The sequence below is a fragment of the Diadema setosum genome, chromosome 1 (genome assembly GCF_964275005.1).
Source record: "Diadema setosum chromosome 1, eeDiaSeto1, whole genome shotgun sequence".
NCBI lineage: Eukaryota > Metazoa > Echinodermata > Echinoidea > Diadematoida > Diadematidae > Diadema > Diadema setosum.
This window is the reverse complement of record NC_092685.1, coordinates 16,937,707-16,958,539: the sequence shown is the minus strand read 5'-3', so window position 1 is coordinate 16,958,539 and position 20,833 is coordinate 16,937,707. Positions and strand designations below refer to the sequence as shown.

At 37.8% G+C, this 20,833-nt stretch overlaps 3 protein-coding genes across 3 annotated transcripts; all 3 read right to left on the bottom strand.

Annotated features, from left to right (window-relative positions):
• Positions 1-991: 991 nt before the first annotated feature.
• On the bottom strand, positions 992-13,615 carry LOC140237372 (uncharacterized). The gene is made up of 2 exons (XM_072317310.1): positions 12,304-13,615; positions 992-1,197 (listed from the first exon to the last, which is right to left on the bottom strand). Exons 1-2 carry the CDS (start codon positions 13,598-13,600, stop codon positions 992-994), a joined length of 1,503 nt encoding a protein of 500 aa, XP_072173411.1. The 5' UTR covers positions 13,601-13,615.
• On the bottom strand, positions 12,439-17,472 carry LOC140234452 (uncharacterized). Its single transcript, XM_072314501.1, has 3 exons — positions 15,720-17,472; positions 13,197-13,304; positions 12,439-12,546 (listed from the first exon to the last, which is right to left on the bottom strand). Exon 1 carries the CDS (start codon positions 16,695-16,697, stop codon positions 15,729-15,731), a length of 969 nt encoding a protein of 322 aa, XP_072170602.1. The 5' UTR covers positions 16,698-17,472; the 3' UTR covers positions 12,439-12,546; positions 13,197-13,304; positions 15,720-15,728.
• LOC140234442 (uncharacterized) lies at positions 16,574-20,048 on the bottom strand. The gene is made up of 2 exons (XM_072314491.1): positions 18,665-20,048; positions 16,574-16,700 (listed from the first exon to the last, which is right to left on the bottom strand). The coding sequence occupies exon 1, from the start codon at positions 19,933-19,935 to the stop codon at positions 18,685-18,687; it is 1,251 nt and encodes a 416-aa protein (XP_072170592.1). The 5' UTR covers positions 19,936-20,048; the 3' UTR covers positions 16,574-16,700; positions 18,665-18,684.
• Positions 20,049-20,833: the final 785 nt, after the last annotated feature.

Sequence of the window (20,833 nt, the reverse complement as noted above, 5' to 3'; positions counted from 1 at the left end):
AGTAGCAATTCCCGAAAATATTTGTAGGCGAAAATATCAGCTCGTACAGTATGTGCTCTTATACACTCCCTCTACGCCCCCCCCCCCTCCCTTTTTGGAGCTGCCACTGAATAGGTGTCTGACACAATCTATGGCACTTCCACAAGCACACATGTTATTTTTTTTTACAATATAAGTCACTGTTAAAAACAATACCCCTGCATTATATTTTTCATCAAAGCACAAGGAATTACAGGCCTCACTTATGGTCACACTGAACCAACTGACTTAACTATCTCTGAGGTTCAATGAGGACAATCAATATCTACCATACTCTTGGTATCCTTCATACATTTTACATGATATTGTTAAGTTAATAACAACTCCTTATTTTATATAAAACATGATATACACATGTGAGAATCTACACATTCACTAATGTCACAAACAGTTTCATTCATTATCCTTTAGAAACATAATTCTTGTTCTGCAATACTTCTCAGATCACAACATGGCTGTAGGCAGTAACATCTACATCACCAGTCCTTGTACCAGAATTCAATTTAATAGTCCAAGTTGTGATTAATAGCCACACATCAAATATCCAGGTCAAGAATATTGCTTCAGGGAAACATCATGTTTTTGTTGTCAACCATTTCAAGTATGTGAATGGAATATCATTGAGCAATGTTTTGTGTTTACGACATACAATGTATTGATGACGATTATGAGCTTAGAAAAATGGCATAGTTTTGATTGAGGTAGTGATTCAGTTTGTAACTTTTTTGCAAGATTAAAAAAAAAAAAAAACCGACGTAAAATATTAAAGAGCATGCAATTATAGGATGAATTAATAATGCCTCCGGCCACTTCGTTGGCGGAGGCATAAAAATCTGTTGGATGAAATCTTCAGTCGCAGCCTTTAGTGCTCCCTGTCTTGTAGCGGCTTATCTTCTAAGGTGACGGAGTGGAACGCCTGATCACACAGGGAGCTGGTGGGTAGGGGTTGATTTCAGGCAGCCTGTGATGGTGAAGACAGCAGAGCTGGGTTGAGCATCCACCTTCTAGTATGGAACCTATGCCTCCAGGCAGAGACAGAGTATTCAGCTAAAGCGTAGACAAGGGCGAGAGCAATGGAGCAGAGAGTGGTAAAATCGGCTCCCCAGTCATGGCTGCATAGTCTGCGTAGAAGGCACTCTCTAGCAGATGCTTTCTCAACTACATTCAGGGCATGGTGACAAAAGGCGAGTGAAAGTGTTTTGCATGCCATACAGTTTGATGTAGGGTTGACAGTCATCTACAGAATAAAGATAGATATGATCCACAGATGGTCTGATTCATTTGGGCCTTCAACCAGTAGACTCTTAGCCCCTGTATCACATCAAGAGAATACTGCAAAGCTGGCATGTTCTCTCTATTGAGTAAAGCCTGGCAAAAAAGACATGAAAGACCTACTGTTACCAATGCAGGAAATTCCATTTTTAATATCGTTGAAATATTAGCATAAATATGATATTTGCTGTGTACTGGGAGAAAAGTTAACATATATCACTGTGGTAACTATTAATGATATAAACTTTCAATTTCAAAAGGTTTTCTTGTGTATATTTCGGACATATTGGCCCGAATTCATGAAGGTGGTGCGATTGAAATCATGCTTTAAACCATGGACAATTTGTAGGGAGCGCTAAGTGTCACATGGTCTACCGTAAAAAATGGAATGTTCACGTGCATCTTAATTTCACAAATTTATTTTTTTTATATGAATTGAACGTCACTGGCAAGTAGCGAAAATTTCATGCCGCAAAAAATTTGTGAAAAATTTTGTGAAAGTTTTGTGCTGCGAATATGTCATGTTTTACAGTATTTTGTTAAAAATTAGGCTATATGACGCTTGGCGCTCCATATAAATTGTCTATGGTTCAAAGCATGGTTTCAGCCAAGTTCGGTAAAAAATAGTCATGGTATTTTCAAGAAGATGAAAATGTAAAAAGTTTATGCATGACGCACGATGGACGACAAATGTCACATGAACAGTGATCACAAAAGCTCACTTGAGCCTTTGGCTTGAGTGTGATGAAAAGGAGAGGATTTAAGAATTGAAAAAATTTACCTCTGCAACACTTGGATGAAAGGATGAAGATGTCAGGCACAAACACAGGCTAGTTCGACCTTCAACAGACAAAAGAAAAGCCATTGGATATTGATCATATGGATATAATCCATGACTGATGTGTTATTTCGCCAGTTCTTTGCTTGCACAATGTCTGCCAAACATTAATAAATGATAACAATCAATCAATACGATCTGTTAAGGAAACAAGGGTATGAGCACTAGTTAAAATGATTTGTGTAAAGGATTCAAAACTTGCGGTATCTACCTCATACATGATTGAGTGGAATCTTGTGTTAAAAACATGATGAGTCATAGTCGCACTCTGTGTTTTATTATAAAGTATTCACTGATATGAATTACAACACATGAATGTAAATTAGAATCTTGCATATACTGTACATACAACTCTTACTTCGTTCAGGGTCATTTAAACATTTTCATTACCTGCTTTCCCTTGATTTTCTTATTCCCATCAGAGGTAGACCAGAAATTCCATAAAGGAGGCACGAGCCTGGTGCCTCCCTGCCTGGATCCGCTACTGCTCTTAACACTTATCACATGATCAAAAAGCTTTTCCTTAGCATTCAACTTTCTGCATTAATATACAGTACATTTCCTCAAATGATCAGATTGCAAAATCTAGTTCCTATAGTAAACACAATAATCTTCTAGGCTATGTTATATTGCTGTTGTACGTCTGTCTCATGTTTGTTCTTTGTTTTACTTCAATTCTATATCTGTTCTATTTCATTTTAATTCTGTTCTACATTGTATTGATTGTATGCTGCAATGATCACATTTCTGAGCTTTAAAGAAACTGTCATTAGCAAGTACTTTGAAGCAAAATTGATAAATCTCATCTCGATCTACATCAACTGCCACTTAATATCTTATTAATAGCACTATTGCCAAAATACACTTACAGCCAGGATTAGTCTTTCACTAAATAATTTCTGAATGATACAGTACTCATCTTTTCGTTTCACATTCTCATGGATCACAATATTTCTTTCAATGAACTGTCAAAGATCATTACTTTTGTCATATGTTTTTGTCTATTCCAATGTCTTAATATTACAGTCGTCTTGTCACTTTTTGTCTTGTAATGTCAGTTTCATTCTGTAGTAATATTACTTTTCTTGAAGTTTTGTTTCATATTCACAAGCATGATCTTTTCAATGGATCCCTCCATGCTTTGCATGTTTTGTTCATTGCATTTTTTTTAAACTTCAATCATTTCAGTATTAACTATAATGTATCATTACTACTGAGTCTTTTTTTTATTGTTGTATACTCTCTCCTACATTTGTAATGACACTATTCTGTTTACCTAATTCTGTATTATAAAGGGAAATATGACAAATGAAAATAATGTTAATTGATTTAAAATATACCACATTACTTCGCATAAACTCACAATAACATTTATCAAAACTGTATTCTAATAGCTTCATGGTAACTGTAATAAAGGGGAATAACTTCAGCATGAAGTGTATCGATACCTGTGCTATATACATGATCAATCAATGTATCACCTTCTGTTGTAGCATTAAGTACATGTTGTTGATATCCATAAGAACACATCAATTTATGCACGTATGAATCACTTGAATTTTGTCTGAGATTTTCATTGAAGTCACCAATAACTATGCATTTTGTACTTCTTTGCTGCAATTCTATAAGTAACCTCTTTAGTTTCTTACAAAATTGTTTCTTGTCATATCTAGGAGGTCTATATATCACTGAAATGAGACATGAAGGACAAATTACTGCAAATGTAATATATTCTAGATTATTGACATGTAAATCCAGCCTACTAATAGATTTGATTTTACTATACACTGCAACTCCACCATGTGCTTGATTTTTCAGTGCAGAAAATAAGGGACTTTCATCAGAATAAGACTTTGACCGTGGCTGATTGTACATTTTAAACTGATCTAATTTCACATAAAAAATGTCATCATTAAGCCAAGTTTCAGTTAAACAAATAATATCAGAATTTTTTAATAGAAAACTTGATTGGATATCTTTGAAATGTGCTTTAAGACCTTGAATGTTATGTAACATTATACTCAGAGTTGCAATGGAGACATCATTGTCAATGTTTGTTTCATCAACAAATGTTGGCATGTTCTTTAAACTTTCTTGAACAGCTGGATTGCAATACATAACTTTTGGATCAAAATCTTCAATTGTTAGTCCACATAATGATGTAACACGGCTCAGAGCTACATATGCTTGCCCGGGCAAAAACATATTTTTCAGAGAAACAACAGCTTTTTCCACTGTCATGCCTTGTACTTTATGTATTGTGCATGCGTATGCTAATTTCAAGGGAAATTGTTTCCTAGTATATTTTTTTCCGATTGATTCCTGTTGCATTTCTATTGACTGAATTCCTACCTTTTCATTGTCAAATTTTACCACCACATTTGTAGGTCTTGTGTTTTCATTTACTTTTACTATGTCAGTTACAGTGCCAATGCAGCCATTTGATAAGCCTTTGGTCACATTCACATTTTTGATAAGCATCACTCTAGAATTTTCAGCAATCCAAAGATATGCTGGCAAGGAAGCTTTAGTACATCTCCGTGGCTTGTCACATCTTTTGTTTTTACCCTCATTATCAAGTTCAGAATCTTCTGCATCAATACATATGATATTTGTGCATTTTTTGTGAAGCATTATTTTATTCCAGTCATTTACTTGTTTGTTTGAAGAATATATATGCAATGCATCCTCACATTGTTCTCCAGTTTGGCATGATTGAAGAACTGCTATATCATCACTAGATAATTCATCTTTCTTCCCTTTCATCCTTAATTTGTTCAAAAGAACAGCAAATTTTGCATCATCCTTTTGTCTCATTATTTCATCCAAGTCAACTATAGAGAAGTTGTCTGTCCATAAAGAACTTTGCAGTGTATCTTTATACAAAGGAGTACCTTTTACTGGGGGTAACTGATAGAAATCTCCGACTGCAATAACTGAAACCTTTCCAAATGGAGTATCATCACGTGTCTGCTTTATTTGTCTTAAACGTCCATGTATATACCACAGCAGCTTCTGATCAACCATGGATATTTCATCAATTATTAGTATCTGTAGTTGACCCAGCTGATTACGTAACTGACTTATCTTTTCTTCTCCAAGGGGTTGGTAAGGTAGTGTAGCAGAAATGGGTATGGACAGGGCATTATGAATAGTACTACCACCAATGTTGTAAGCTGCAATTCCAGTTGGAGCTACTTTCATAATTGAAATATCATCTGGATTATGCATCATTCTGCTAAGAATTCTTGTCCCTTCATTACATATGCATTTCACGAGATGACTTTTTCCTGTTCCAGCACCACCTGTCACAAATATCTGAAATGTTGTTGGTTCTTTTCCATTAACTCTGTCAAGACACCATTGACGTATTTTGTAGAACACCTTTTGCTGCTTGTTATTTAAAGTTCTTAATAAGACATTACTGTCTTCTCTCGAAATGCTACATGATCGAAATTCTATGCCGTATGACTCTTTCTCCTGAGATTTGGACTCAAGATCTGGGATTCTAAATTCATTGTCAGCATCTTCAACTTTTTCATGGATTTTAGCTGTTTCATGTCTTTCAATTTCTGTTTCTGGACAGAGTAATCCCCATGCATCTTCTTGCGGACCAAATTTTTCAAGATATTCTTGTGCTTGATCAATTATATCACCATTTTTTTCAAACTGCCTGAGATTTTCATTGACAATACTTTTGACACTTTCCAGGTTCTTATTATACATTCGTACAAATCCAGTTTGGTAAAATTCCTGATATGTCAAAAATTGATGAGGTTTTAACTGTTTATCAGTGCGGAATGGCAAATACAGTTGCAATATACTCTGATAATACTTTTCTGGGGTTACAATCGGTGAAAAACGAGGAAATCTCACTACAGCATCATTGGTTCTTGATCGTTTTTGTACATAGCCCAGCTGATCTCGCAATTTGAACACTTTCTGTTTCGGTTTCTTACCCTTTATATCAGATTCACTGAGTAGTCTATACTTTGAACAAAATGTGGCTAAACACATATTTTCAAATTCAAGACCATCAGGTCGGGCTTTATATTTATCAATTTTGTTTGGCATCCATGGACTCCTATCATCATCATCTCGTCTGCTTTGAATAACACTCAATGGTAAACTCATTCTCACAGGGTTTGGTCCAACAGGTATAAACTCTACTTTTCTTGAACACTCTTTCAGTCTTAGGCTACAAACACGATAGACACTTTCTTGCGCCGAAACTTCACGGTTTTGCATATACAAATGTCCTATTTCTTTCATACTTTTCCGAGCATTTTCATTGCCCTCTTTCATTTCACTTTCTGCATTTTTCAAGAGCAAACCCATCTCTCTTTCTGCTTTTGACATGTATGAGACAACATAAACAATGCAGGCATACTCATTTGTTATATACTGCAAATCCATATTGGCATTCCAAGCTCTGAGTAAGAATGGATTGTATTGATTCACCCATATATCTTTTGGATCTCTTCTCAGGACTATATCTTCTTTTGTAGCGACAGCATTATAGGCATCTTCAAATTCCTTTTGACACATTCCAAGAACTTCAAAGAGCTGTCTAGCATTATCATATGTTTGTTCCATACATGATGAATTCTTTACTGTAGACAGAATATCTTGAGCTTCATCTGTAACTTCCGGATTGTCATCAGGTTTCACAACAAATGTTTTCTCAGAAGGTGGTCTTGGAAAATTAAATCTACAGGTAGTTCCCTTTTTCTTGCATGATTTTGAATGTTTCTTTGAATGAAGTTGAACATTCTTCACTATTTCATATAGTTCTTCATCTTCATCCTCACATGGAATGTTGCATGAAATATATTTATCAACAAAATCTATGACATTTTCATGATCTTCGTCAATACCTAAGTTAGGTGCGTTCTCAACCCAAAATAAACAGTGTGTGTGTGGAGATCCTCTCTGTTGAAATTCAATTCTGTAGAAGTAGTCAATTATTTTGCCAATAGGTTCTGCCGGAGAAAGAATCACTTTGTTCAAAAATGCATGAAAGCGTTTGTCAAACATACGAGCTACTGTCACTGGATTTGACTTTAATAAATTACACTTATCTGTCCAATCTAGATCATTTGCTTTTCTTCTATCACCTTGTTGATTTAACAATGTATTAATAACTTCAGGCCATCTCATCTCAGCGGAAGAAAATGATGCAAACCATGTAGGCTTTCCAAGTTGTCTAACCATTGCTAATACATCTTTCTGCGTAGATTGCCAGTATGGAGGTGTTCCCCGTATTTGTTTCAGAAATTTGTATCCTTTATTTGAATCCAGTATCTCATGAAGTTTTCTTGTATCTTTTAGATCTGAACATTGCATCGATATGGGATTATCTATTTCTTCTGAGCTTTTTCTGAGAGCTATAGAAACATTAGAAAGTATTTGTTGCAGTTCATAAATACACTGAGCATAAAAGATATATTCTGTATTTTTGGCAAATCTATTGTCTACGTGCATCAGGCGATTATGTAAATAACGACCAAGTGTTACTTCAGTATACCTTATATCATGAAATGTTGGCTGGCCTGTTGGAAATAGAGCAGGAAAACATTTTGCCTCATTACTCTTATCCATCAACAGTGATACAGGACTATTCTTTTCACAAGGTGCACAGCATATAATGTCATCAAAAAACTGATCAAGCACTTCCTGCCTCATATCAACCTTCTGTAAACATGTATCTAACTCAATGCCTTGTAATCGTCCATCTTGATCATCCTCTACATCATCGTCATCATCATCATTAGTATCACTTGAATCCAATGGTTTAACACAAGCTGCTTGACTACTTTTTTCTGATAAATCAGAGCTCCATTCATTATCTATAGCAATATCGGAATACCACTTATTTTTTTTTTTCAAATATTCCAATGCAGCTAGCACATTCTTTCTCTTGACAAATTGATATTCATAATATCCTTTATATGACAGTTTCCTCTTCAATTTCACACGAATGAATTGATCATCAGTCTCTGGTCGAGGTAATATCTTTACAGTTTCATCTGTGCGTGAAGGTACACAAACTGTTGGGCCATGTACTCCATATTGTCCTCCTTTAGGCAGGTTCAAAATTTTCATAAATGGAATGTTTAGTGCAATCAAATGCGTTTCCAACTGATTCAGATTTCCAAGTTCCGCAGGAATAGCATGTAATTCTAAATTATTTCTGCTAGCTTCAGCAGGCATTTTACCAGCTAATAATTTCCTGTGGCAAGTGTAACAAATCCATAAAGAATTTCTTGGTGACTTAACTATTTGACAGTCAACATCACAGTCATCACTGCATGTATGCAAGTACTCCTCTATTAAGCATTTAGTATCATTATATTTAGCCTTTGTGCACTTCAATACTTGATTTTTGAATAATAATTTCAAACATACACAACATACATATTCAGGGCCATGTGAAACAATATCCCTAAATTTTTTCAAAACATGATCACAATTTCTCATATTAATTTTCTCTTGCTTTTTTTGTTTCACGTTTCTCATTGCAACTTGCTGTCTGTACACAGAATCTGTCTTGTACTTAATGTTAGCAACTTTTCTCATAATTTTCTTATATCTTTCCTTGAATATAATATTGTTTTGATAATTAGCTTTCTTAATTTTCTTTAGCCTCTCTCTAAATAAAGCATTGCTGTGATATCTAGCTTTCCTCAGTTTCTTAAGCCTCTCTCTGAATAAAGCATTGTTTTCATATCTAGCTTTCCTCAGTTTCTTAAGCCTTTCTCTGAATAAAGCATTGCTCTGATATCTAGCTTTCCTCAGTTTCTTAATCCTCTCTCTATATAAAACATTGCTTCTATAGTTAATTTTTCTCATTTTCTTCAACATTTCTCTGAATGAAGCATTGTTTTCATATTTGACTTTCATCTTTGTTCTCTTCGCTTTCTTCACATTTTCTCTGTAAGTGGGATCCAAGGTGTATTTCTCTTTTTGTCTCTTCTTACTTTTATTTTTCTTTTCTAACCTGTAAGGTATATTTGTTTGATATTTTACTTTCTCTGCAGCTGCTTTTTTAAGTTTGCGGTATGGAAAAGAGTCATCATTTGAAAAAAATTCTGTTTTTAACTGCTTTTCCTCATTACTTTTCTTCTCTCTTTGTGCTCTCATTCGATCTCTATTTTTTCGTCTGGTAATATTAGTATTATGTTTTTTTCTTCGTTTTTTCCTTTTTGTAGTTTCTATAATAGTATTAACTTCTTCAGATTCTTTAGGGTGCCTACTCATTTTAACTGCAGATTCCATGTCATCTTCTAATTCTTCATCGTTCATTACATTGATTTGACAATCACCAACTTGTTTTGTAACTTTCCTCTTTGTTGTGAGTTTTCTCTTTCTTGTCACAGGTATTTTCATATCAGTAATATCTTGTGATCTTGACGGCTTTTGACATGAACTTGATTTTTGGATCCTTGGACATACAGATTCCACAACATCGTAATGATTGCCATTTGTGTGTTGCAAGTAAATACCTCTTTGTGATGTAACAATTCCAAACTGAAGTTTGCTCGCACCAAATAATTTCCATTTTGAACCATTATCTTCATATATATAAATATCAGTATCTAATAAATTTGATAAGGCCATTATTTCCAGTTCTGTAGCCCATGTGCCATTGTCGAATACTCTTTCCTTTGCAATGTATTTTGCAATATCTGTGTATCCTGATCTTAGAAGGCTTACATAATCTCCCTTGTTCTGTAAAATATGCTTAACTATTGCTTTTCGAACATCACGGTGTGAATCTTCCTTGCCACATATGACATATGATATAGCTCTGTAAAAGCAATTTCCATCACCAGTAATTCTATAGATAGTCAATGGTTGTGACAGGATAGTAATATCACCCTTTTCTACCATATCTTTTTGCATATCATTACTGCTACATTTGTCATTAACCTTTATACCTAATTTGCAACAAAGCTTCTTTCTATCAGATTTATTCACAGGTCTGTACAGAAGATCAATCTTTTTTATTTCTCCCACTTGCTTCACCTCAGATGCATCAATATCGGCATTTACTGTCTCATCACATGTGTTTTGCAATGGAATTTGTGTCTCTTGCAGGTTTGATACCATTATTTGTTTTTGTGTCATTTTCCTCATTCTAACACTACATTTCTTTAATGTTAGGGTTTTAGTAATCTCACATGATAAATCATGACTTTCCTTCTTATTTTCTACACTTCTATCTGAATTCACATGGAATACAGGCAATTTCCCATTCAAAGTACTAGACAGAACAGTAGTTACACTTTCCACTGCGTCAAAATGATTGCCTCCAGTGAACAGAATATATATGGCTCTCTCAGTTGTTACTTTGTTGTAGTATCCAGGCTTCCTTGCAGACAGTATTTGCCAATTTTCTGTTCGATCATCATACACATATATATCACGATCTAGCATATGTGCCATTGAACTAATATCAGTGTGACCAGCCCATGTTCCTAAATCCATTAATTTCTCTTGAAGGACAAAGTCCCTGACACTCTGATATTTCACTGTGTCTATTACATTTTTAAATAAATCACCCGTTTCCAATAAATGTGCCACATTGGATTTCCTGAGCATGAAATGGTTTCTTTCGCTGCCAGTAACTACATGAGCAATACTTCGGTAAAAGCAGTTGCCATCACCCATAACTCTCTTGATATTTACAGGTTTCCCAATATACAAACTTTCATTTCTATCCCCCATTGATTCATTAGCAGTACCACTGTAACTGAAATTCAATTTATTGCACAAAGACTGCTTGTCTACGTACGTAATCGGCACAAATTTGAAATTTCGATCTCTTCTTTCTGTTGTCCTCTCAACTGAAATAAATTCAACTTCATTCTCATTTCCATAGTCATCACTGTTTACATTTACTCTGTTTTTCTTTGTTTCATTTTGAGTCTTACAGCTATCACTGCTAATTCCTCTAACATGATCACCATGTTTTGAAATGTTGCTATTTTGATCACTTGTATTCCTACATGCAGTATTTACTGAGTTTGTTCTCTTGGAACCACTAGTTGTCAATGCATTTTTCTTAGAATTGGATTCTAATGCCAGACCGGTTAGTTCAAACTGAGTAGTACGTAAATCACATGCCATTGATTTTGCCAAATTCAAACAGTGTACCTGTATACCTTGCCATGATGAAATGCTAAGCAAGACACTGTATCCATCTTGTACCAAGTATCCATCATGACTTCTGGAATGAGAATCAAATACATAATAACCATTGTCATGTGTAATGATTGCAAATGTACTCTCCGCAAAATTCATAAGACATGCATCATATCTGCACAGTTCTTGTTCTAAGGCTTGGCTCAATGACAAAGCACCAAAATTTGACAAATTGTTTTGATTACCATCCAACACTCCATATTTAGATTCAGCATAGGTTATTTGAAAGTTTTCATCCAGAATATGAAGTTCCTTGGGTAATTCATCTATCATTACAAGCTCTTCATTCAGTGGTGAATCCTTCTTTATGTAATAATACAACTCATTCCCAAGTGTCAGAATCTGATCAAGATCACGAGATCTCATTTCAATTCCATTCTTTGTTTGGGTGTAAAGAACTGCTACAAGGGAATTACATGCACATTGTTTGCCAGCAGTGTAACCAAATTGTTGATCACCTTGATTAAAATTTCCTTGTGCAATTGTTTTGGTCATAGGATATGATTGCCTTCTACCACATTCAGAACTCGAGAGTGAAACAGGCTTACAGACATGTTCTTCATTCTCTAAATCACTTGCAGCTGGTTCATCATCTAATACATGTACTGTCGATTCCTGTACATCATATGAATTATGGTGGTCAGCACTTTTTGCAGAATCATCATTCATTACTATGCAGTCAGATGGATTAGTAGTTTTTTCACGTTCAGGCAAGAATATTGATTCATTACAAACTTCAGCACATTGTGTAGCTGAAACAGGTCTGTGACATGGAGAGTGAACACTTCCATCTGTACAAGAATTCACAGGGAACAATTCCTTCACTGATATTTGTCTGTCACTTTCAACATCTTTTCTTTCACTGTAACATGGGTTCAGTTCATGCACATTATGCATTCTGTCACATTTCACTTTGGATGTATCATTCGAGCTTGTGTTGTCTCTACTTGTGGAATCACTGTCCTCGTGGTCAAATGCTTCATTCTTACAAAACTTTTCATTCTTTGCTACATGTTCTCCTTCAAGAATGTCAGGTTTGACCTTTCCATTATCACGCACCCGTGAGTCAACATTTTGTACCGGTAGCACACTTTGTCTGTTGATCTTCGTGAAACGACCTTTCTTTCTTGGTTGCCTTGCATTTCCACCTCCATAGAGCCTGTTCACATTCCAAACTTCTTTTTCAATGTCTGTGCAAGGGACTGACGCACATGTAGTCTGAACTCCATTCGGTACGCCACATTCATTACTCATATTCAGAGTGCTTTTAGCCACATCAGCCCAACTTCTCTGTGTTTTTGCATAGATTTGTTCAGTGTATTTTGCCATAAGATGAGGTGACTGAACACACTTTGAATATACATTCAATACAGATTCAGTATATACCTGCAGACTATCATTTCGTTCTGTGTCCAACTTTGCATTCACATTTCGCTTCACGAGTTTACCAGGTTCTTTTTGCCTTCTTTCTACTTTTGATTTCTTGCCCTTGCTGGTCTTGGCTCTTTTCTGTTTTTCAAGATAGTAGGCTTTCATTGCTTTGCCAATGTAGGTCACACCAGGTTGGAGAGGCACACCATTTACTGATCTCACTGAGCTCTTGTTAAAGGTCTTGGTCTTGGGATTGTCAGTCACTGTTTGGGATGCTGTCACTTTTGTCTTCCTTGATTTCACAGTTGTCCAACCATCATCAACTGCAGTTTCTAATGGCTGAAATTGGCTCTTGGTCAGATTTGTCCTGAATGTTGAAACCGATTCATTTCTCTCACAATCTGCTCTTTTCTGCACACACACATTTGTCATTTCTGGAATTCCAAGTTTGTCCTTTCTTTTCACATACCTTTTTTTCAGTCTCTTGGTTGGTTTCTTTCTCTGGTTGCTCTTGCATGATGAATGTGAAACATCAATACCAAAATCTTCATCACCAAGGTCTTCGAGAAGCTCGTATCTATTGAAATGATAGGGAATGCCAATTTTGTCAAAGATGCGATGGGCAATATTATTGCTTCCACATGCTGAACATATCCAAATCAGCCTTGCATCACACAGTTTAGCCTCAGAAATGGTTCCTGTACACATCACATGAAACTGCTTGCCACAATCCTCACATGGTACTCTGCTTTCATTTTCACTGATCACATTGCAACATGCATCACATTCACTGACCTCTAGATTTCTCAAGTCACAACTATGGAGGATATCTAGGATATCACCAATAACATTCTTGAATTCACTTGCTTCCATTGTCAAACTACAGGGCTTCGAGTCTTTGAAAGCAGGTACCTATTACCAAATAAATATATATCAATCAACTGTTCAATCAATAAAAATTCCTTGAATCACTATACTTATATATGAATCACGTCTACTCCACTATAGTATTGCGATTGATATCAAAATAGTCAATTGTACTGCCTTGAAAGTTGTACTAATATATGTGTACTGTATTTCACTGTACAATGTACATGTACTTCCAATCACGCTATGATACCAGTCTTATAATGCTTCTACATTTCATGTACCAACAGGTGATGCTTTTCGTCTACCGAAAAAAATATTTGTGCAATGTATGTGTTGTTTAATTTGTTTATACCAACAGGTGTCGCTTTTTGTCTACCAAGTATTAATATATTATTATATTACAAATTGTAGTACTCACTCCTTTGCTTTTAATATCTTTGTGTACACTGATCTTGCTACCAGAAGACTTGTGTTTTTTTTTTTTTTTTTTTACACAAGACCTTCAATATACGATGCTTTACTTGGTGATAGGTTGCATACGAGACTTAACATGAACTTCACTGCAATTCTGTGTAGCTTTTTTTCCCCCCACAAGATGGTTCTCTTTATGTTTGTATTGCCAACAGTGTTTTCTTTCCCGCAAGCACACTTTATCTGAACATTAGATTCCCTTCCACTTTTTTTGCTGCACGAAAATACTTTGAAATTAATTCTGAAGTCAGATGTCAAATTTTGAGCTTACTTTCACACCTTACCTAGTCAGTGATATTCAGATGTCAGATTTGACTCTTCTCTCCCTTATCTCTTTAATGGAGGTCACACACATTTACAAGATCATTGGATTCAATTCCAACAGCTACAGGGAACTCACTTACCAATCACTTCTTGATCACTTCTTTTCTCCTTTACTTCAATGTATTTATGTTTTATCAATCAAATAAGCTTCACTTCAATTCCTACTTTATAGAAAAGCTATGCCAATTTCCTTTTACAATATCTGCCTACAGGAATTTCGGCTTCGATTATCTGACTTTTAATTGGAGCAAACTATGCCTTTATCTTGAAATTATGCTCTAATTTGCAATAAAGGTTTGTATTTTACCAATTATGCTACACCGTACTGTCTTTATTGCACAATAATCAATCTTCTTTGTGCATTTCTCTTAAGATAGGGCTTTGGGCAATAAAGATTTATATTTCACCAATTATTCTTTGTATTCACCAACAATTATTTCAAGCTTGTGCATAAAAAAAACAACTGTAATGTTTCTGCCTTGAGATGGCTCCCTTTGCAATAAAAGTATGTCTTTCACTAATTGCGCTTTTGTATTCACGGCCCAACAATTCTAAATAACAATTGAAGGTGCAATATTATTGTCTCTTCCTTCAACGTTTACTGTGCAACTACAATGCTTTTGTCTGATGATAGCCCTCTTCAATTACATTTTTTAAAACCCTATTGACAATTAACTAAAATTCCTGACTCAAGATCGTATTTTTCAAACTGTTGTATTTTCACTTCAAATTTTGAGTGTACTTCTTGCCTCGCCTCACAGAATTGCTTCTCACACTTCTGGCAATTCCTTCAAAATTTCAACTCCTAGCTATTATTCTTGTCGACTGTAGCTGAATTATTTGCTGCAACTTTCAATGCAAAATATTTCAAATATCAAATAATCCTTGAAACCGCAATATTGTTGTCTACCCCTGTAACATTTACCACAAAATAGAAAGATTAAATGAGAACTTACCTGTTTGAAATTTGATCTTTATTTTACGAGGGAGTTGTAGGAAGAGAATACATTGAGACCCGCTTTGCGCACGCGCAGTCATTTTTCGAAGCATCAAATGTGGCTGCTGGATATTTGAAAGATTATGGAGAACTTAGCTTCACGTTTGAAACTTTGGGAGGGAGAGGAGGGAATGTATTCTCTTCCTACAACTCCCTCGTAAAATAAAGATCAAATTTCAAACAGGTAAGTTCTCATTTAATCTTTCTATTTTACTTCTGGAGTCTCCGAAAGAGACTACATTGAGATTTTGAAGCCCAGTAGCCATATTTGTAAGAAATATAACAGAAATGACTATGAATTGTCATTTACCAAAACGGTAAATTGTTTACCTTGCCTGGTCATTTTAGTAGAGCAGTTGAAAGACACTTGCTCCCATCCAGCAAAGGTTTTCTGTAGTACTTTCTGAAAGTCTTTTCATTCGTCCAGCCTGCCTTCTCAAGGATAAACGAAACTGGCAAGTCTGCTCTGTGTGCAGCTGACGTCGCAGCTGCTCTTGTTGAGTGAGCCTTATATTTTGAAGTGTCGATTCCTGCCGCTGTCATAACATCTTTGATCCACCTGGAGATGGTTTGTGACGTAACTTTCGCATGGGGTCTGCGAAAACTAATAAAGAGCCGACGCTCTTGGCCTCGAATTTCCTCAGTCCTCCGTATGTAGGCTTTGATGTAGTTGACAACGCACAATCGACGATCTGGAGGGTAGGCTCTCATGCTCAGTGTGTAGCCAGCGTTTCCAGGCCTATTTTGTTTCAGTAGCTCGCTGAAATGAAATGTAACTGATGATCCCTTGAGTATCATGTTGTCCAAATTCAGGAGCTGCAACGACTGTGCTCTCTGTGTTGAGATGAGAGCCATGAGCATGCATAGCTTTTTGGTGAGATCTTGTAGGCTCAGTGCATTTGCCGGTGACAGCTTTCTGAGATAGCAAAACACAATATTTACATCCCAAGTATCTACATAGCGAGGTCTTGGGGTTCGGAGATGGAAAACTCCCTTCATAAATCTTGATATCAAAATGTTGTTCCCAACTGTAGAGGCACCATCCTCAAGAACTAGGAATGATGCGAGCGCACTTCTTGCTGTGTTGAGTGCATTGTATCCAAGACCTCCTACATGAAAAAGCTCACTAAGAAATTCTAAAACAAACTGAACACTAGAGTGAAGATGGCTTTTCTTCTTACTCTTGCAAAAGTCTTTCCACTTCTTTATGTACACACAATATTGCTTCTGGGTAGAGGCTCTCCAAGAAGCGGCCAAAATGTCCACAATTTCCTTCTTTAGTCCTGTCCTTTCGAAGGGCTGCCGCATAACCTGCAACAGAGAAGATCAATTCGATCATACAAGGGATGTGGTTCATGCGTAACAGGTTGCGTTAATAGGTTCCTACTCCTTGTAATTAGCACTGCTTCACCCTTTAACATCCTTTTCAGCTTAGGAAACCATGCCTGTGTGGGCCAATTTGGCACTACCATTATGCCTTCAGCTCTATCTGTTCTAATTTTTTGAAGACATCTTGGGATGAGACAGAATGGGGGAAAGGCATAGAATTTGAATTCTCCCCAATCCAACGTAAATGCATCTACGGCTTCTGCATTTGGATCTGGCAACCAAGTGACATATCTCTCAAGTTGGTTGTTTAGTCTGGACGCAAAGAGATCAATGTCTGGAAGCCCAAAAACTGAAACTAGTTTGTTAAAGGCTTGCTTGTTAAGCATCCATTCATTTCGGTCACTGAACTTTCTAGACCTGCTGTCTGCCTCAGTGTTCTCACTCCCTGGAAGGTGTGCTGCAGTAACCCAAATATTACGTTCCATGCACCACCTCCAGATGTCTCTAGCTGCACTGTCACAGTCCTTGGACTTAATACCCCCCATGTTATTCAAATAAGCAACTGCTGTTGTGTTGTCTGACCTAAGGAGGACATGAACATCATGTAAAGAAGAGCAAAAGGACTTCAGTCCAAACCCGGCTGCCAATGTCTCCAGGTAATTGATATCATTCTTTCTAGCTCTTTCCATTTCAAGATCGTTCCATCTGCCTCCTGTTTCAATGGACAGATTTGTGGCTCCCCAACCAAGCCCACTAGCGTCTGTACGCAGCTCAAGTGTAGGTCTGTTACGCTTAATTGGTGCACACTCCTCAAAGACATGATTAATCCACCATTTGAGCTCTTCTTTCCCTTCTAATGACAGCTTCATAGGTCTGTCAAAATGGCCTTTGTTAGCTTTAAGGGCGGCAATTTTGTCACGTTCTAAGCATCTGTAGAAAAGAGGGCCATGTTGGACTCCAGGGAAAGTAGCTATTATCTTCCCGATAACATGTGACACCTGCCTGATTGTGGGTCTAGTATTGTCAAGCAAGTCTGAACAGACTGTGATAATGTCCTGCATTTTCTCTTCTGGCAAGGAGATAGTCATATCACCAGTGTGCAGCTTAAACCCTAGGAATGTGAGCTCTTGTTGGGGTTCTAGCATAGATTTCTCCTCATGGACTACGAAACCTAGCTCAGACAGGAGATTTGTGGTTGCACGTACAGCCTCCTTTGTTTGTTCTATTGACTCTCCGATAATGAGAGTATCATCAAGGTAGCCTAATACTATGTGCCCCATTTCTCTCAGTGTAGCGAAAACAGGTTTCATGAGCTTGGTGAAAAGTCTGGGCGCTGTGCTGAGCCCATTTGGTAGGACTTTGAACCTGTAAAATTTCCCTTGCCATGGAAATTTCAAGAATTTTCTGTGTTCAGTGTCAATTGGAATGGAGTAGTAAGCATCTCGGAGGTCGACTGAGGCTAGGAAATCTCCTGGGGAGATTAAAAGGGCAGCTGTATGAATGTTATCCATTTTGAAGTGTTGTACGCTCACACACTTGTTCAAATCTGTCAAATCAAGTATTAGTCGAACACCCCCATTTTTCTTGGGTCGTGTGAAAATGTTTGAGAGAAATTCTCCTTCTTCATGACCACATTCTTCGATAACATTCTTAGTCAGTAAGCTTGCGATCTCTCTGTCAATACAAGCTGAATTGTGCTGGTTTGGTTTGTATTGAATGAAGGGCTTATCCCTCCTAGGGGGCATACATGCTTCTTCAAATTCAATTTTGTAACCCCTGATTGCTGCCAAAATAAATGGATCAGCTGTGATTTGGCACCATCGCCTGTAAAAAAGCCTCACTCGACCTCCGACTGCCACTGGAGCTTTCTTTGGAATACATTGCACACACGTACAAATACATTGGGGAATGCAGGTATGATTATGATGTGAATCGAAACTACCTACCTCTTTGGGTATGCTGGTAGTTATTTCTTGCGCTGCATTGGAGGCCTGTGCTGTGGAGCCTGTTGTGGGGGGCGGCTCGCTGTGCGGGGTGGTGGCTGCTTGCTGTGACCCCACTGTGGGCGCTGACCTAAAAAAGGCCTGCTACTACCGCCGGCTGTTGGTCTGTGTGTTGAGGCAGCTGAACTTGCAGTCCAGCCAGCACTTCTGTATTGTCGCTTGGAGAAAGCTGCTCCCCTGTACGGGTGGTACGTACTAGACTGTGGCCGCGAAATTGGGTTTCTCATCACCCCTGATGCAGCTTTCTGCTCCTCTTTGAGGTCTTTCATTCTCTTTCCCAATTCATCCCCGAATAGGAATTTAGTGACGGGAGTGGAAGGTTTGCAAAGATGAGAGTAAGTGGCTGCCATGTCCGGCTTGATAAGTTCTTTCCTCAACGAATTGAGTTCAAAATTGGCATTGCACAGCAACGCCAATGCGTCCTGCTGTGTGTCGGTCAGCCGAGGTGATGGGAAGGACTGTATTAGCGCGCTCAGGCCCTTCGTCAGCGACTTCTGCACACGCTGTAACTTGGCATCTCTACTGCGTGTGTGTTGCGGTAGGTTATCCCAGATCGGGCCGTTCACCTTCGGTGTAGCGAGGTAAACACAGTTGCTCGGGGCTGGATACTTAGATGCCGTCTCTTCCAACACTTTTTCTTCTAGAGGGTGGCTTATGAGGTAAGTAGTAGAGCTGGCTAAGTCCTCGTCTACCGGTAGCCCTGTATCACCCGGCTTGGCAAATTTTGCTGCGAGAACGGGGATTTCTAGCACGTCTGCCGCGTCTGACGCAAATTCGCCTTCTTCTCTGTTGGCTTCGCCCGTGTCACGCACGTGCGGCTCCCCGCACTGTTGAAAATCAGTTTCCATAGGAATTTCACACTGTCCGGCGCTGTGCGCCTCATCGTACGCCACAAAATGGCGCGATGCCGGTTTCGGCGGCGTGGAGTTTACACTGGGCAGCGCGTCGACCACTTTACTCAGAAGACTTTCCAGTCTCGATAGTCTGTCCTCGACATCCGAGGATTTTTCGGCCGTCTTTGGGCCCTGCTTCGCTTGCGGCACTTTACCCGCCATGTTAGTACCGGAAACCGTGACCGACTTAACTAGTTTCTTTTTCGGCTTGACTTGTTTGCCTGTCGGAGGGGAACGTTCTTCGCAAACAACGTTGGTGTTTGCCACTGCGCCGGGCTTAGCCGGATGATGCAGCTGTTCTTGGGGCTGTTGTACCTCCATCACCGTAGCCACCGCGTGACTTTCGTGGAATGAGGCCGCTAGAAAAGGCTGTGCTTGCCGCCTTGCTAAGCACCGAATAATCGTTGTACGATATAGGAAGATAGCGGAATCTAAATTCCACTAACTGCTGGTTTCTAGAACCGTTAGTACCGCGAAGTGCGAAAAAAGATCAGAATTTTCGACTGCGATAAGGGAACTGCGTTCGAATACTCGTGCGTAGAAAAGCGATATGACTGCGCGTGCGCAAAGCGGGTCTCAATGTAGTCTCTTTCGGAGACTCCAGAAGTAAAATTAAAATACTATTGTCTCAAGATGGCGCTCTTCAATTATATAGTATATACATGTAATTCTTTCAAGTTATTTCAAATTTCTGACTCTCTTTGATTCTGATTCTGACTCTTTCAAGTTCTTTCAAAAATTTTCAAATTCTTTCAAGTTTTTCCAATATCTTTCAAGTTTTTTCAATGTCCTTCAATCCATCTGTCACAGTTCTGCTTGACTCACCGATTGATTCTCTTTGATTCTGATTCTCTTTGATTCTGATTTTCTCTTTGATTCTGATTCTCTCTTGCTGTTTCCCACAACTCTTCTTAACTCACCAACTAGCTTCAGAGTGCTAGAGGCTTGTTGTGAGTTGCCAAAAAAACAGACTTTCTCTTGCTGTCTACCACAACTCTTCTTGACTCACCAACTAGCTTCAATGCTAGAGGCTTATTGTCGTGAGTTGCTAATAAACAGACTTTCCCTTGCTGTCTACCACAATTCTTCTTGACTCACCAACTAGCTTCAATGCTAGAGGATTATTGTCGTGAGTTGCCAATAAACAGACTTTATGATAAGATTCTGGATGAAGTTTCAAATGAAAGCTTTTCTCAAAGACTCGAGATCTTGAGTTTTG

Excerpts from the sequence above, each read along its gene's own strand:
- LOC140237372 (XM_072317310.1), bottom strand. The coding sequence starts at position 13,600 with ATGGAAGCAAGTGAATTCAAGAATGTTATTGGTGATATCCTAGATATC. Across the intron at positions 1,198-12,303 it reads CGAGGACAGTGATTCCACAA|TTGAGAAAGCATCTGCTAGA; the intron begins GTAGAGACAACA and ends CCCTGAATGTAG.
- LOC140234442 (XM_072314491.1), bottom strand. The coding sequence starts at position 19,935 with ATGGAGGTACAACAGCCCCAAGAACAGCTGCATCATCCGGCTAAGCCC.
- LOC140234452 (XM_072314501.1), bottom strand. The coding sequence starts at position 16,697 with ATGCGGCAGCCCTTCGAAAGGACAGGACTAAAGAAGGAAATTGTGGAC.